General features: G+C 46.6%; 1 protein-coding gene across 1 annotated transcript in view; it reads left to right on the forward strand.

Moving 5' to 3' along the window:
• LOC147904121 (protein FATTY ACID EXPORT 3, chloroplastic-like) overlaps positions 1 to 17,958 on the forward strand; it is a 72,423-nt gene continuing 54,465 nt past the window's right edge. Inside the window, exon 1 of the mRNA XM_087370755.1 lies at positions 1 to 373. Within this exon, the coding sequence (XP_087226881.1) occupies positions 113 to 373 (261 nt within the window). The 5' untranslated portion in view covers positions 1 to 112. The remainder of the gene's footprint in view (positions 374 to 17,958) is intronic.

Consider the following 17,958-nt stretch of genomic DNA (forward strand, 5'->3'; position numbering starts at 1 on the left):
AAGATAGTTGAGGTGTTGTAGGTGTACATAGGACCTGCGCAAACTGTGCATCTGCTCCTTGCTTGTGCGTTTGCGTTGAGTTCCAACACAATTCGCATCCTCTGTCCCGGCTATGGCGGCTCCTGCTGCTCCTGCTTCTATCTCCATCAATCCTTCCCCTTCCCAATGCCCCTCCACCTCCTCTTACTCCATCTCCAGAGTCTTGAAGACTAGTTGCCTCTTGCAGCGCACCTCGTCTTCTCATTTCCTCTTGCGTGGATCCCGCCGTCCTCTCTTTCCGACTCCTCCCCCCCTTTCTTCTGCTCGGTTCCGTGCCTCTCCCCTGGCTTCCGCCCGGAAACTCGTCATTTCTGCAGCTTCCTTCGATGACTCGGTATGATCTCCCATCTTCTCCTCTCTCCACTCCCCACAGAATGGTAGAGATCATCTTACGATAGATGCGTGGGATGAAATTGATGTCACGAAATTTGGACAGAGATTTTAAATTTCAGCTACGGACGCTTCGCAAACACAAAGCTCTCGTTTGTTCGCTTAGGATACCGATTTGGGTTTCTTATGCGACGATCATGTTGCGATTGGCCAATTGCGTACACTATATCATAAAACTGCCAGTCTTGTATATTGAAGCTGAATGTAATAGTAGTAATCTGAAACGCTAGAGTGGCTTCTTCAGCGCCAAGTTGACTCTCTCCTTTGTGGGAAAATTGGATGTTATTAATTTATTCCAATTCTTCTGAAGTCCCATCTCTTATTCGTCAATAAAGAAGTTCCTTTTCAACGTCTTTCGTCACGAACCATCTACGGGATTGCCAAATGCTAGCCTTTTTGTGCAAAGCTCAAATGTTTAGCGTTTTTCTGACTGACGTTCTGTGCTTGGCTGTTTGAAGAACGTCTCTTTGTACATGATGAAAATTTTTCAAAGATCAAATTTTCTTTCATTAGATCTCTATACTAATGTTAAGTATTACGCGTTGGTATCCCTACTTGCGAGCGGTAGAAGTAATTTTATGTAAAGGTCAAGGGATTCAGATAGGCAAAGATTTCGCTTGACGTATATCAGCCCACTGCACGAGGACGTAGCAGGTGTAATATTGGTGAGTAAATATCACAGCCTGCTTATAACAGCCTGCTTATAACTTGCCATATTGACAACTGACAAAAGAGACAGTGGGAGGGAGTTTGGGAATGGAAAGTAAGAGATACATGAGAATAAATCAGCCCAAGTAAGAACAAGTTCCGATGGTTCCTATTGGGTCTCTGCCTTGTCATTTACCGTTTCTTTGTCGTGAGAATGTGAGTATTTGAGAAGGTAAACTCATAGATGATCAAATCATTGTGCAAGGAAATCAATATACTTGGATTAAAAGTTTCTTGAGGAAAGGAAGGTCTGTTATAACGGACATGATAAGGCAAGCTTTTCAGAAGAATCATTTGCAAGCTTTTCAGAGTAGTCATTTGCATTGACGTGGCAATGGTAGAGATTGTCTCCAAAGTGGTTGGACTCATTGCAGTGAAAGATGCTGTCCACTCAAATGCAAGTAAACTACTGACCTTGGGAGAACTCCGGTAATGGCCTGTCCCTAGTGCAATGAAGATGGCACACTGGAACACTTGGGATACTGCAGGCATCATTTGAAATGGTTTAAAGGCTTTCTCTGTAGTGGAAAAGGAGGCAGAGGTGGGCTGAGAAAAGGCTCTGAGCGTTTGAAGGAGAGAAAGATTTGTCAAGGTATCTGATGGAAACAGGTCGGAATCGTATACTAGCAAAAGGCTTCCTCATGTTGCTGTACCCCACATGGAATATCTGGTATTTCAAGTGCCAGATCCACGTGACAAGTTGACAAGTGCGGTTTGCTGAGTAGGATAAAGTAATCTAGCTGCCTTTGTTTTGATCAGCAGGTGGAGAGACCCAGTAGAGAAGATCCCTTCTCCCTGAGAATGCACTAATTACACGCTGTATGCGATCATGTCAGACCTGTCTGTGCTTGTTTGGATGGGTGATTTGTAAGTGCCAGGCTTCTGGCTTTAATGCACCTTCAAATGGGTTTTGCAGCCCGCCAGGTGGCTTGTCAAGAAGACCTGGGTTATACCAGCTCCAGCATGGCAGCTGTCTCCTCCACTGTTGGAACCTCACCGGAAAGTTGCTACTGTGTTAATCTCTCTAACAGCTCTGATATGGCACTGCAGTCCGTGGGAGAATGACTCGATCCCAGAGGATTAGCAGCTTTTTGTGCAGGCAGTTACTTTTTCTTCTTTGTTAGAACCTTGAACATAGCTGGCATGTGGCATACAATAATGGAATTGAGTCGGTTTCTACAGCCTTGTAGTTATCCATGCATTCCACCCTCCTTGTTGAGTTGCATAGCAGTCTTGCCGAACTTGTTGCTCCCAAAATGCGTCCCTCCTTGAGGCTGCTCTGAGAATTACAACTCTTTCTTGAGTTGACTTTGGGTAACTACAATAAGTTTTTACTTTGCTTTGCATTGGTAAAAGAGAACTGAAGGAATCTGTTGTGTGAGACTCCATTGCTGAAGGCTGCCACAGGTACTGTTGAAGAAGCCCCCTCTTGGCATGAACCGCCTCAGCACGATCACTGGAAACGTGGTACTGTTGCTCCCAGGCCACAGGTGCTAGATACACCCCGCTGGTCCAGCACAGGTACCAAAGTCATCTGGTACAACAATCCAACTGATACTGCCGTCAGTGCAAGATCTGCTTTCCTGCACGGGCACCTGTATCTCAGAGCTATACAGTCCCCTCTAAAGCTCTCTCTCAGGTCCAAACTGGTGCATTGTCTCCAGATCAATGAACCCCACTGCTCCAATAATAGTGGGCATATAACAGCTCACAAGGATCAATCAACTGTGTTTGGATTCCCGCACTGGCAATCTTTTGACCCATCCGGATCTCCAACAGCTTGTTAGACAATAGCTACAGCAGAGCACAAGGAAACCCCCTTTGGATCTGCCAGGTCATAACATTTAAACAAAAGTACATACTGATAATGTACTGCCACCTGAGTCAGCGGGAACAACTCCTCGTGGCTGGAGGTCCTGCTTGAGAGCTTGCCTCGATGTACCTGTTTGGCTGATCCTGATGGCACAAACAAGCAAGCAATCCTCTATCTGGATCAGGAAAGCCTGCTGGCAGCATATCCTGCCTGGTACTGCTAGAAGGCTAGAACAGACGACCTGGCGGCTGTAGACCCATCTTGCTTGTTACTGGGCGCCTCACGTTCCTTTGAGGACACTGCCACCAGTAGTGACCTTTTTGGCCATATAGGTGACACTTTGAGTGCTTCCCATTCCTCACCTATCAACTTCTTCTGTCCTTTCTGCTCAGCTGCCAAAACCTCAGGCTGACTCTCATATGCGCGATCTACAAATCTCTCTCCTTTGGTCAAGCACCATTGGGACCAGTTCCCAGGTCAACTGGTTATCAAGGATGAATAGAATGCTCCATACGGAGAGGATAGCTAGGACAGTAGAGTTATGGCCATATCCTGGAAAGATTTCTGCTTCCCCGCTTGGAGGATCTCCTGCTGAAATTCCTGTAACTTCCTGCATCGATGAAGACTTCTTGGGATCCAACAGTCTCATCTGGACTTCCAGGGAAACCCTCTTCGTGGGAGAGGCTCGATTGTTCAGGGACGCCAAATACTCCCAGAGACTCTTGGCCGCCATCATATGCTTCATGTGATTCATCACTTGAGGAGTATAGGTAAGAAAGAAAAACAACCTTGCCCTTGCATTGACACGGTCCTAGAGATGAGACAAGGTCTTGGCCTCTTCCTGCTCCAGGATCCCAAGGTGAGACGCAAGGGGGTCCTAGAGATGAGACAAGGTCTTGGCCTCTTCCTGCTCCAGGATCCCAAGGTGAGACGCAAGGGGGTCAAGCCTGTCAACTACCACCAAAATGAAGTGTGCCAGATCATAGGACTGTAGCATAGACTCCATCATGATCTGCCGAACACCTTAATTGAGGCCATCCAATTGACGATCGAACGGGAAGGTGGGCAAAACTGGATTTATGATCAGTTGGTCGAGGGCTAGAGGCATGAGCTTTATACTCTCAAGGAGGGTTTTCTGATGATGCATGGTGGATTGTGTGTCACACACCAGTTGAGGCCAAAAGTTTTGACCGAGAGTCATGCCCCACCTTATGCAGGACACAGAGGTCTTGATGCCACCATCAAAGCTGTGGAGCATTATTTCTTTTGGCCGACATTGAGGTGGGATATCGAGGCATATGTCTGGACATGCATCACCTGCCAGAAGGTGAAATATGACAGACAGAAGCTGGCTAGACTGCTGCAGCCTTTACCCATTCCCGATCAACCTTGGCAGAGCATTGCCATGGATTTCATCTTCGATACATCATCATGACATGATGGGATATTGACCATTATTTGCAGATTCAGCAAGTAGGCCCACTTTATACCCGTACGGAAGAAGATTACAACAAACCAGATGGCGAGACTTTTTAGTTTTCAAACATCACGGGATGCCTCAATCCATTGTCGGTGATCGAGACCCGCGGACGACGAGTCTTTCCTGGAGAGATATCTTTGAGAATATGGGTACCATGCTGAATTTCTCATCCTCTCTCCATCCTGAATTTGATGGACAGTCAGAAGAAGCCAACTCCACTGCCCTTGATCTTCTCAAGTGTTATGTTTCGGATCAGTAATCAAAATGGGAGCAATTTTTGCCACTTGTTGAGTTTGCGTACAACATTGTGCATTCATCTACATGGAAAGCACCCTTCGGGATTGTGGTAGGAGAATGGAAGGTACCTCCCATTCTGCATACAAAAGAGAAGATTTTTGAAGTAGACAGAATTTTGTGGAAAGTTTAGATGTTGCCTACTAGAAGATCAAAACAGCCCTCCAGGAAAAGCTAGGAGAAGCACAAACGGGCAGCAGATAAACATCGCCGCGAGTTACTCTTGAAAGAGGGCGATTGGGTGCTGCTAGGGTTTTAGAAAGCGTGACTCAGGAAGATGAAAGGCAAGGACAAAGTGTACACAAAGCTGAAGATGAGGTATTATGGTCCTTTCCAGGTTTAATGATGTAGCTTACAGGCTGAAGCTACCTGAAAATTGGAGGATACACAATGCCTTTCATGTGAGTTTACTGAAGCCTTTCCATGGCGATGTGCCTGTTGACTTGCTTCATGATGATCAGCCCGTGGTTGAAGAGTTGGATGAAATGTTGGTTCCGGAACAGATTTTGGCACATATGGAAAGAAAAGTAAGAGGTAGAGTTTCCTGTCGCTACCTGGTGAAGTTTAGGAACTATCTTGCACTGGATGCGAAGTGGATGGAGGAGGGTGATCTGGCACAATCACCTCAGATTTTGCAGCTCTACTTGGACGCATTTCAGCTTGAGTCCATTGTGGTGCAGGCTCCTACCGGTTCAATAGATCAAAGATCTGGAGCATTGCCTGGTGCTCGAGAGGGGGATAGCACCTCCACTTCCTTGATACAGACTGCTCACGTATTTGGAGATCGCTTGGTGACACCGATTGTCTCACCTGAGATGCTGCTTGCTCATCGTATTTTTGCTGTGAGGTCTCCATGATGGGTGTTTGCGACACTCTACATAACGGATGCATTGATGTATGAATGGCCTCTCAAGCTCTCCTAGCCCATATTATCATTGTAGGTTGTATCTTACCGGTGATATATATGCGTGTATGGACTATTTCTGGCTATTTGCATTATTCTTTATTTTCTTGTGAGTTTTCAGCAGCAATCTGAGTAGTTGTCTGCTTTAAGAGGAGGGTATGTCACGGGGACGTGAAAACGTGAAAAGTCTATTGTAACTCAATCCGGGGTTAACCGTGGTTAAGTAATATTTTGGCCGTGAGGGACTGGTTAGGGGAAGTGCAAACTTCCTAGAAGTTCCTAGGGGCAAATTCTAGGTGCACTCGCTAGGTCCTTAGGGCAAGTCAAAGGCACTAAAGACGGGTCTTAAAGTTGGGCCCAAGGACAACCAACGTTGTCCTTGGTGTGGTGGTTAGGACTTTAATGAAGGGCCAATTGGCATGCATGCAAATGCATGTGCTTCCCTCAACCTACCATCTCTCTCCCTCACCCTCTTGAAGCATGTTAGAGCCTGTAGAAGGAGTTGGGAGCAGTTTTCAACGCCAGCTTCACAGTTTCCTTGCACTTTTGTTGTTGGCAGCTCTTGCACACGCTTTTGCTACCTTTTCTACTGCTGCTGCGGATAGTCGGTACAGCTGTACGAACTAGTGGCACGCCTTTTTCCTCTACAACTCTTTCTTGCCTGACTTCCGCTCTCTATCTCTCCGTTTTTCTCTTTATTTACCCGGAGGCTGGAAGACACCTATACGTTCCTAGGAGCCTGGGCAGGGATAGGTGCGAGAGCAGAGCTTGCCCCTCTTCCACGGACATCGGGTACATGGTTATTGTCTTCTTTTTGATTGTCTTTTCTTGTTTTTGAAGCCATTGTCGTGCTTTTTGTGTTTGTAGCTCTTCTTTGGTCCCTACAGGCTTAAGCAAACACTCAGAGGCAGAGGGTGTGCCTAGGGAAAAGCCAGAGGGTTTCTGTGGTGCATGTGAAACCTTTGAGGCTGCTTTGAGCACGGTTTGCTAGTGGTTTGGATGCTTTGATGCTTTCAGTTGGGTCAAGTTAGAATTGGATGCCTAGGATTGCCTCTCCAGTTGGATGCTACTGGTGCTCGGTGGAATAGATGCCGAGGGATAGTCAGAGGAAATTAGAAGAGGAACAGTGCGGGGAAGAGCCCCCTGTTGTAAAGCTTTATCCATTCAGAAGAATTAAATAAATACCGAAGGGGCGCCAAGGCATTTGGGGCCAGTGGGTGTCTTGTTTACTGCTGTCATTAAGCAGGGGCATTCTAGCCTTCACACTGTTGTTTTACAGTTTATTTCTAAGTAAATTATGGAAAGGAATTGTTTGTATGTGTGGCGCTTGATAGTTTGGAAGAGGTTCTTTCTTTAGTTCTTTGAAGTCCGGTTACAGTGGTTCTATTGCCGGGACTGTCACCATCTTTCCATAGAGGTGAGCCTTGGTAGTGTTGGGTGAAGGAAGTTTTCATTGCAATTTTTGCTACAGCCATCAATTCAACAAGCATGTCACACCGTGAGAGGTCATTGACCATAAAAGAACAAGAGGAGCAAGAGGAAGACAGGGCATCAATAATCAAAGAGCTTTGAGGAGGAGCATAGTATCGGTGAGGGTGATGAGGAGCATGACAGTGGGGAACAGCCTATTGCTCCTGAGCATGCCACTGAGGACGCACAGGATGAGGTAGATGAGGCTCAGGAGCTTGATCCCAATACCCTTTCTCAGTTGCGAATGCAAAGTGTAGTGGGAGTCTTCTCACAGTTGCAGGAGAGTTTCATGGAGATCATGCAAGCTCCTCGTGGCAATATTGCTCCTCCTGGAAGCAAGAAGACATCTAAGAAGAAGGAGAAGAAGCATAAAAAGACTCACAGGCATGCTTCCTCAGGCGAACAGGCATCGGTGATGCCCTCAGTTGCTCTTGGAATGGGCAATGCCAATAACTTTCACTTAGTGAATCAAGGACAGCAAGTTTTTCCGCATACTATGATGCAGCCAGGGTATTTTGGAGGGGGATCATTGTTCCAAGCAATGGTGGGACATCCCACGGAAGGGCTTGTAATGCTAGGCAGTTATGTGGGCAGCATGCAGCCCAGAATGCATAATTTCCAGCAGCATATGATGGGAGGAATGCCTCCTGTTAATGCCAACATGATGTATGAAAATCTTGGGATGCATCCCGGTATGCAGACAGGGATGCTTGGAATGATAGGCAATACTTGGAACATGCCATAGGTGCAGGGAATGGGACCTGGAATGTTTAACCCCACCATGGGTACTGGTGGTATGGCTCAAAATGCGGGATCAATGACGACTCTGCCGTTTTTACAGCCCCCCGTTTATGATAATCTTACCCCCAAATTCAAGCTGAAGGATTATAAGGAGCGAGGGGCAACTGTGAAGTTTGAAATCTTCAATGGGATGCATGACAGATTGAAGGCTTTGACATTTGTGCAACAATTTGATGCTGCCTATTCAGGTGGACACTTCGCGGAGTCTTCCAAAGTTCAAAAGGCAGCCACCTTCTTGAAGGGCAATGTACTCCGATGGTGGACCAATCTGCTTTTATAGGGCAGAGCACCTACCACCTAAGTTGAATTCAAATAGGTGTTCTCAGCCGCATGGTTAACAACCAATTTCGAGGTGGATATCATGACTGCTTGGTACAAGCTAGATGTGGGGAATTGGAGAAATTTGGAAGAGTACATTAAGAAGTTTTAGGAAGCCTTGTTGCCAGTAAACTCCTATAGGCATGTACCGCTGTCCGAGCAAATTATTGAAAGATATTGCTGCGGGATGCCAAAGGAGATTCAGGACTACTGCACAAAGACAAAGGTCTCCAACATGTCTCAGCTGATTGAGAATGCCACTATGGCTTATGCACTCATGCAGGGGAAGGTTTCTGGGTTCAGAGGTAGTCACCAGGAGGCACCAAAGTCAAAGGGCAACAAGCTGGAATATTCAGAAAGTTCTCCTAGCATATGGAAGCAAAGTTTGTTGCAGGACAGAGGCGAGTACCGTCTCATACCCGTATGTCAGATGAAGAAACAAATCCTTTATGATGCCAACAATGTTACATTTGCAAGGAGGGTCACAGGGCTTTCGAGTGCCCACACAAGAAGATGAAGTTCCCTCCTACTGAGCAGGGTGAGCAGAAGGAAGAGAAGAAGAATGATCCGAAGACTAAGGAGGCCAAACCCACTACTGGTCTTATGCCAGATTCGATCGCGACTGCTCAAAATGTGGATGCTATAGAGTATGTCGGGCATGGGGCAAGATAAGAGACCAAACAGCTTTGATGTTTTTCGATCCGGGAACCAAAGCCAACTTCATTTCTCCAAAGCTGGCTGGAAAGTTGGGAATAAAGGCAGAAGAGATGGGTCCCTTGTTTGATGCGGACATGGCTTGCCCGGGGCTTAGCCAATCAGTTACTCCAGTGATAGGGCAAGCTGAGAATGCTACGTGGACACGGAAGAGTTCTACATTATGCCGCTGAATGGTTGTGATGTGTTCCTGGGAATGCCCTGGCACTTTCGAGTTGGGGCTGTTTTGGATACGAAGAATAAAACTATCACAATCACTCACCGTGGCAAAACACATGTTCTCGATGCTAAGCTGAAGGGAGAGTCTATTCCTGTTGTATCTGCTTCTGCCATTGGCAATGTAATGAAAAAACACCTTTCAGCATACGTAGTGTTTGCATTTGAAAAGCAGTCAGTAGAAGAAAAGTCACATTTCTCTAAGCTGAAAAAGCAGCGGACAGATTTTCTTTTTCAGTTTAAGGATGTTTTTCTGACTCTCTTCCATAGGAGTTGCCCCTTGAAAGGGCAGATGACCATGCGATAGACATAATCCTTGGTAGCAGCCCACCTAACAGACCTCCTTACAGGGTCAGTGCAGCCCAGCAAGAGAAAGTTATGAACCAGGTCAAGGACTTGTTAGAGAAGGGGCTGATTCAGCCTAGCACTTCACCCTACTGCTCACCTGTGCTTTTGGTCTTGAAGAAGGATGGATCCTGGCGGATGCGCATTGACTACTGAGCCCTCAATAAAATCACAATTAAGAACAAATTCCCCATACCCAGGATAGATGATATTTTGGGAATAGATTTTGGCACATATGGAAAGAGAAGTAAGAGGTAGAGTTTCCCGTCGCCACTTGGTGAAGTTTAGGAACTACCCTGCATTGGATGCAAAGTGGATGGAGGAGGGTGATCTGGCACAGTCACCTCGGATTTTGCAGCTGTACTTGGATGCATTTCAGCTGGAGTCCACTGTGGTGCAGGCCCCTACAGGTTCAATAGATCAGAGATCTGCAGCATTGCCTGGTGCTCGAGAGGGAGGTAGCACCTCCACTTCCTTGATACAGACTGCTCACGTATTTGGAGATCGCTTGGTGACACCGATTGTCTCACCCGAGATGCTGCTTGCTCATCGTATTTCTGCCGTGAGGTCTCCATGATGGGTGTTTGCGACACTCTACACAACAGAAGAGCAGAGCTTGCCCCTCTTCCACGGACAACGGGTACATGGTTATTGTCTTCTTTTTATTTTCTTTTCGTGTTTTTTAATCTGTTGTCGTGCTTTTGTATTTGGAGCCCTTCTCTGGTCCCTACAGGCTCAAGCAATCACTCAAGAGGCAGAGGGTGTGCCTGGATAAAACCAGAGGGTTTCTGTGGTGCATGTGAAACCATAGTAGGCGAGGAGTTTTGAAACGAGTTTCGGAATTTCGGAAACGTTTTGGGGCAAACCCGAAATGACTGTAAAAACGTTTGGTGCATAATAGGGTATTTAAATATATATTTTTCCAAAAAATTCAAAACATTCTAGATTATTACCACCATAGCTCTAATACTTGAAAACTCATGAAACATAGTGCATAGACATTGGATATGTCACTGAGCAGTGAGAACTTAGAAGTTAGAACTTGAAATTTGATTTTTGAAACATATTACTAATTCTGAAAATTAAAAACACATCATTGTACATTCAAGAGTCAATGGTGAGATGTCCTTGTTCAAAGCTGAAATGATGCTAATACTAAATAGGTACTCCGGTGTTGTTGGAGAATATAAGAAAAGAGAGCAAAAGATGAAAGTACTGAATTAGTAAAGACTCAAGAGTCAAGACTCAAAATATACTAATGAGTGGAGCAAAAAGAGTCCTCAGTCAATGCCCATGACTCATGACTCATGAGTCATCCTCCATATCCTCCTCATCCTCACTCTCGCTAGTAGCAAACTCAAATGTGTCATCATTTGCTGGAGGTGGTGCAGCATTGCTACACTTGCATTTGCTAGAGGCAGTCCAGCATTAGTACGAGCCCTCTTAAAAGATTGTGTCGCATGAGATGGAGCTGAAATCCTTTTATATAGCATGGAGTAACTCTCTCCTCCTCAGGAATGTCTGTTACCAAACCTACCAATTCCGGGGTAGAAATGCCATACTTCTCCCACGAGGAAACTGGCTGCAACTATGTGTCACATCGGTTTTCCAAACATGGAGATACTATTGCGGAACATGAGACACTGATCCTCGAGCTTCCTCACAAGATTTACATTATCATCCACCAATGCAGCAACGTACTTTGTCCAACCCTGTTGGAATAGTCACCTCCCCATCTGTAAGCCCCCATATGAGGAGAGCATGGGGGAGGTAGACCTGGAGATATTGGGGCTGTCACATGGGCAGCACATGAGCTGCCATGTGGGCAGCTGTAAAGCTGTTTATGCAATCAGACGAGAAGGCTCTTGTGGCGAGGGACAAGGCCGGCAAGGGTAAGTTCAAAGACTCCAAGAACAAAAACAAGACCGAGGATGCAGAGAAAAAGAGGCAGATGAAGTGCTTCTACTGTGAGAAGCTTGGACATTCTGCTAAAGAGTGCCACAAGAAGAAGGTGGACCTCAAGAAGGAGTCCAAGTCCAAGGAGGAGCCAAAGACCGAATCAACAAATGTCACGATTGGCGCTCTCTTCATCATCAGTGAGTACCGCTCCGCTTATGCAGTCAGTGAGGGAGAGGAAGGTTGGTATGTGGACAATGGAGCTTCAAATCACATGTCCAACAAGAAGGAATGGTTCAAAACCATGGAAGGTACGCATCCCGATTCCAAGGTCACTGTCGGGGATAAGCGGTCATGCCTTGTGAAGGGTGTCGGTAGTATTCCGTTCATTACGACTGCAGGAAACGAGGAGTTGATTTCCGGTGTACTGTATGTATCAAATTTGTGCAAGAACCTATTGTCTGTCAGCCAGATAGACAAGCACAATATGTCGGTATTATTCGACAACGGCAAGGTCACTGTCACATCCAAGATAAAGGGACATGTGGTGGCTCAAGGTGTCGAGGAGCATGGGCTATATCGGCTTAACGCTTTGGTGGTGCATGGGGAGCGGTTCGGTCATGTCAACTATGGCACTTTCTCCGAGATGTAGAAGACAAAGATGGTGGATGGACTTCACCGATTGCAGGGAATGATTGTGTCTGTAGGGCTTGCGTGGAAGGCAAGCAACACAGGGACAAGTTCCCACAGGAGGCCTCATCACGGGCCAAGAAGCCACTCGAGTTGGTTCACGCCGACATCTGCGGCCCAATGTCGACAAATTCATTCGTAGGTTCACGGTATTCTCTCTTACTTGTTGATGATTTCAATCGCATGACATGGGTATTTTGCTTGGCTAAGAAATCTCAGGCTTTCGAGAAATTCAAAGTCTAGAAGGCCCAGGTAGTAGAGGAGAGCGGGGAGGTTAAATGAAAGCCTTCCGCACCGACAGAGGGGGAGATTTCACTTCTACCGAGTTCACTGGATTCTGCAAGAAGCAAGGGATTAAGAGACAGCTCATGACAGCTCGCACATCTCAGCAGAATGGAGTTGCTGAGAGGAAGCACAGGACTGTCACAGGGACAGGGTTGACCATGTTGCGAGGGAGGAATCTCTCGAAAGCCTATTGGGGTGAAGCCGTGAACACTGCCGTTCACATCCTCAACAGATACAAGACCAAGGCTGTTGATGGCAAGACTCCATACGAAGCTTATTATGGTAAGAAGCCCATCATTTCTCATTTGAGGATTTTTGGTTCTAAAGCATTTGTGCATGTACACAAAGATGAGCAAACAAAGCTGGATTCCCATAGCCGGAGTTGTATCTTTGTGGGATATAGCAAAGAGTCCAAGGCCTACTGCCTAATTCGACCCGGACAAGAAGAAGATCCTCATCAGCAAGGATGTGATCTTTGAAGAGACCGAGCCATAGCTTGCTGAGGAGGTTCCAAGCGTTAACCCCACCCAAAGTCACCATCTGCAAGGTGGAGCCGATCGAAGATCCCAAGGAGGAGGAGAAGGAGGAGGAGCATGCCATTCCAAAGCCAGCTCCCAAGTCAACTTCATCCAAAGTACCTCCATCTGAGAAGAAGCTACCTCAGTGGTATTTAAAGACATTAGCAGACTCACGTGTCACGGACATACCCGAGAGCAGTTTCGGAGTGCGGCGGTCTTAAAGAAACATGAAGACTCCCTTCGTGAACTTCACTTTGGTAGCTCAACTTACAGAGCCCCGCTCCTTCCAGGAAGCGAAGGATATACTAGAATGGCAGGAAGCCATGAAGGCTGAGATGGATGCCATTTTGAAAAATGACACTTGGGATTTAGTGCCCAAACCAACCAAACGGAAGGTCATTGGGACTAAATGGGTGTACAAGCTTAAGTTCAAGTCAGATGGGAGCTTGGACAAGTACAAAACAAGATTGGTGGTGAAAGGCTATGCACAGTCAGAAGGACTTGACTTCGATGAGACCTTTGCCCCCATAGCTAGGATGGTGACTATTCAGACAGTCATTGCCTTGGCTGCTCATCACAATTTGCCTATTTTTCAGATGGACGTCAAGTCTGCATTTTTGAATGGTAAGTTGGAGGAGGAGGTATATGTGGCACAGACACCAGGATTTCAGATTCTAGGATTCCCATCAAAAGTCTGCAAGCTGAAGAAGGCCTTATACCGGCTGAAACAGGCCCCCAGAGCTTGGTACCAACGGATAGATGTTTTCTTTCAGAAGATCAGGCTTCAGCGGAGTCCATTAGAGGCAAATCTCTATCTCGACAGAGAGGGGGATTTGCGGCTGGTATTGATTCTATATGTGGATGACCTCATCATTACTGGGGATCATACGAAGAAGATTGCTCAGGTCAAGAGACTTCTTATGGAGGAGTTCGAGATGATTGACTTAGGCATACTTCACTACTTTCTTGGGATTGAGGTGAAACAGGGAAAGAGCAATATCTTTATTTCACAGGAGAAGTATTGCAGGGAACTGTTCAAACACTTTGAGATGGAAAATTGCAAAGCTGTAGTGACTCCCATGGAAACTCGTCTGAAGCTGAGTGTGCGTGATCCATCTCAACGGGTTGATTCATCACTATATCGACTCTTGGTGGGGAGTTTGCTTTACCTCACCAATACTCGACTAGACATTTCCTTCACAGTTGGATTGCTTTGTCAGTTCTCCGTCACACCCAAGAAGGCTCATTGGGACACAGGTATGAGGGTGCTAAGGTACTTGAAGGGTACCTGCACCTACTGCATCACTTATACCAGAGGCATCGAGTTGGGAGGTTTCTGTGATAGTGATTGAGCAGGTGACATTGATACCCCGAGATTGACCTCTGGATATTGTTTCTTACTCTCATCAGGAGCCGTGTCATGGCTGAGTAAGAAACAACCTACTGTCGCCCTTTCATCTACAGAGACGGAGTACAGGGCTGCGTGTACAGCGGCATGTGAAGCATTGTGGCTCAGGTGGATCTTGGAGGACATGAATGTGGCCCAAGAAGATGCGACTGCAGTTATGCGCGACAACTAGAGTTGCATAGCGATCGCCAACAACCCCGTGTTTCACGCACGGACGAAGCACATTGAGGTCCACTACCACTTTGTTCGAGAACTCATTGGCGAAGAAGTCATAGACTTGATATACTGCCCAACCAACGGCAACATCTCAGATGTCTTCACAAAGGCACTTCCCAGGGAGCAGTTGGAGCACCTCATTCAACGCATGGGGATCGGCCCACAGTTGTGACATTGAGATGGGGTGTTAGAAGGTCACTGCCCCACCTGTGAGCCCCCGATTTGAGGAGACAAGGGGGCAGGAGACCATAGGGGGTAGGGGAGATGAAAAGGGAAGACGACCTACCTGTCTGGCTCCCTGCGCAGCAACATGAAGATGGCGCGATATCCTAGGCGCTCCTAGACCTGCACACGGGCAGAGTTGGCACATGCAACAGCAGCCCATAAGGTCGGTTGGTGGGCTGGCAGGTCGGTGTCTTGGGCAAGGAGCCGACTCCTTGGTTGGCCAAAATGAGGGGGCCTAGCCCCTCCTATAAAAAGCCCCCCTTCCCCCCCTCATTCCTCATCACCTGCACTTACAGCCTTGCACACAGGCAAGCGCACTGGGAGAGGAAGAGGCTCAACATCATTGATAGCACTCGGGTTTTGTACAGCTCTCTCTTGAGCTTTTGTTGCCCACGATCGTGGAGGAATATATCTGAGTTTTCTCCTATCTATCTTTCAGTTTTTGGAGTGTTGTATGAGCTAGAGAGGAAGTGAGGTGTGAGTGATTCTAGGTGTGAGTGATTCTATCCTCTATTTCCAACAAACTCCTCGCGCCAAAAGCGAAGTTCTCGTGATGGAAAAGCTTGGAGAGGCCTCAAACACTCGTGGGAGTGTGAAAACCAGCAAGACCAGCAGGAATGAGAGCTCCAGAGGCTGCCAAATAGCTTGGGAAAGCTGTCAATGGCCGAGGGAAAGGATTCCCGACCTGCTCTGAGACCACTGTTGGCTATGACAAGCAATGGAAGCTCAAAAATGGAAGCAAGAAGGAGAAAAACGAGATGCTGTAATAGATTGCTGCAAAACTGAAGTGTGGAGGCTCAAGGGAGAGCCAACATAACAAAACCCTAGGGCTAAATGCCCTAACTGGATTAAGTGTCCTAACTGACCTAGATGGTACATAAACTAATTGTACCAATAGTCCTAACTGACTATAACTAGGCCTACAAGGCAGATACCAAGGCATAAGTGGCATCTATGGATAGCCCATGAGATGGCCTATAGTATGTACGATATGGACGGCCATCATACATTGACAGCTTAAGCCTAGGCTCAACTGAGTTGAAATTGGTTTACAATTTTGCATTCTGAACCTGTGTGGCAGCCCTTGTATATACTTGGATTGTTTCATGACAGTGCCCTCTTTTGACTGCATAAACTGAATTTCCAAGTAATAATGCAACAGTGTCAAATCTGATATCTCAAATGGGGCTTCAGGATCAGTCTTGAAATTTGCAAGTCTGTTCTCATTGGTGCCTCTGAGCAGCATATCATCCACATAAAGGGCGATTATGATCAAGTCTGTCATCCTGCTTCAACATGTATCCACTTGCTTGGTACTATTTCTTTTTGTTTTTTAATAGTATGCTTGTTAAGAAATGAAATGTTTTCCTACTGTTCAGTTACGGACAATGGGGACTAGGTCTAGCATTTGAGGGTGGACCCCCTTGCATGGGGTTATGGGCATTAGTGACCCACAAGAGTGATGGCCTCTCTTTGAGAGGGACATTTAGAAACCACACCCCACCTGAGTACCCAAACATGGGACCAATCAAATGCACAGATTGCATACCGACCTAGGAACCATTCAAGAGAATGTTCCCTGAGCTTTGGGTGTGGGCCTGGCAGCATGCCAAGAGTAATGGAGATACAAGATAAGACGACAAACAAATGAGCTCAGTATGGCTCAGTTATGACCTTAGAGTATGTCAATAGATAGTCTAAGCTGTTAGGAACCCGTGGGTGCGATCAGAATTAAATTCTGACAACTTTGAAATTTTAGGGTTTTTGGGAGTGACACGTGGCAGCTGACACGTGGCAGAGTGCCACATGGAATCTGAGCTGGCAGGTCAGTCCACCTGTCCCACACATGTGGCAGCATGCATGGCAAGTGGCAGGGCATGCAGGCCAAGTGTTTGGTAGATTTGGGGTAGGTTGTGGGCTGTCCTCTTTGGGACTGCAGCCCACCAAAAATCTGAGACAAGTGTCCACCTTCCACTCTAGGCCTAGGGGGGGGGCTGAGCCTATAAAAGAAGGCCTCTCCCCTTCATTCCACACATGAAAATTTCGTCACTTTTCTTCTCCCTCCTTTTGGATGATGCAGCAGAACCTCTCCAGCTCCTTGGGTGCAGCTAGCTTCTCCCCAGGCCATTCTCTCACCTCAGCAGCACTTTCTCTCTCTACAACAGCACATTCTCTCTCTACAGTTCCAGCCCCTCCTCTCAGAAATCTGCCCCCTCTCAGCTCTTCTGGAACAGCAGCAGCATCCTCTCTGCTTTACCTAGCCTGGAGCAGCCACAGCCCCTTTCTCTCTCGTGCTGCAGTCTTTCTCTCTCTACTGCAGAATTTCTCTCTCTACTGTTCCAGCCCATTTCCCTTGCAGAAATCTGCCTTTCTGTGCACCTCTGGAACAGCAGCAGCTCCTCTCTTACATCCCCTCCCTTGGGATCAGCATTGGCATACTCTCTCTACAGCTATCACTCCATAAAAGCTTTCTCTCTCTAGCCTACAGGCTGTTTTTCTAAGCTGTTCTCATTCCAGCCCCATTTCCACACTCTCCTCACCCAAGGTAGCTTCAGAGGCATCAAGGACTTCATCTACAAAAGGGTCAAGTCACGAAGGGAGCCTGTATTGTCAAGTTTATCTCATTTACAGCACTATTTCATGTTGTTTCTACTATCTTTCTAGAAACTAGTGCTTGTCTCTAATGATGGATGTAAGTGGTGATTGTTGCAGGCTTCTTCCTTGTGGATTGGGCAAGCCAAGAGTTGAAACCTAAGCTTGGAGTCCTCCTTTTTGTTGTCTATCTTGTACATATGCTCTTGAGTCTTGTATCTAGGTCCTAGGTTTTCACTGAGTTCATTAGTTTGGAAGGTGCATTGCACCTTGGTCTTGTATCTCCATTTTCAAGAATAAAGTGAGCCTGGATAAGAGGGGGGGCCCCGTCTTGGCCCCTCAATCATATTGCATTTTCCAATGATGTCACTTTGTGTTTAAGCTGTATAAGTCTTAATTCTAGCTTAATTGCAAACTCTTAAGTTCAAGTATATGTGTTTGGCAACTCGCAATCATCTCATTTAAATGCCTCTGCAAAATCCGTTGTCTGAATTGATAGAAAGCACCGAGTAGTTTACATTGGTATCAGAGCTTAGGCAGTGGTCCTGTACTCTGTGCTTTCTCTTGTTGAGTCTCTCCTTCATTGAGTCATCTTGTCATCATGGCAGCCAATGGACCTGACCCTCCTCCTAACCT

This window comes from Dipteris shenzhenensis, chromosome 3, assembly GCF_047967505.1.
Source record: "Dipteris shenzhenensis isolate YYH24624 ecotype China chromosome 3, Dip_SZ_1.0, whole genome shotgun sequence".
NCBI classification, from domain to species: domain Eukaryota; kingdom Viridiplantae; phylum Streptophyta; class Polypodiopsida; order Gleicheniales; family Dipteridaceae; genus Dipteris; species Dipteris shenzhenensis.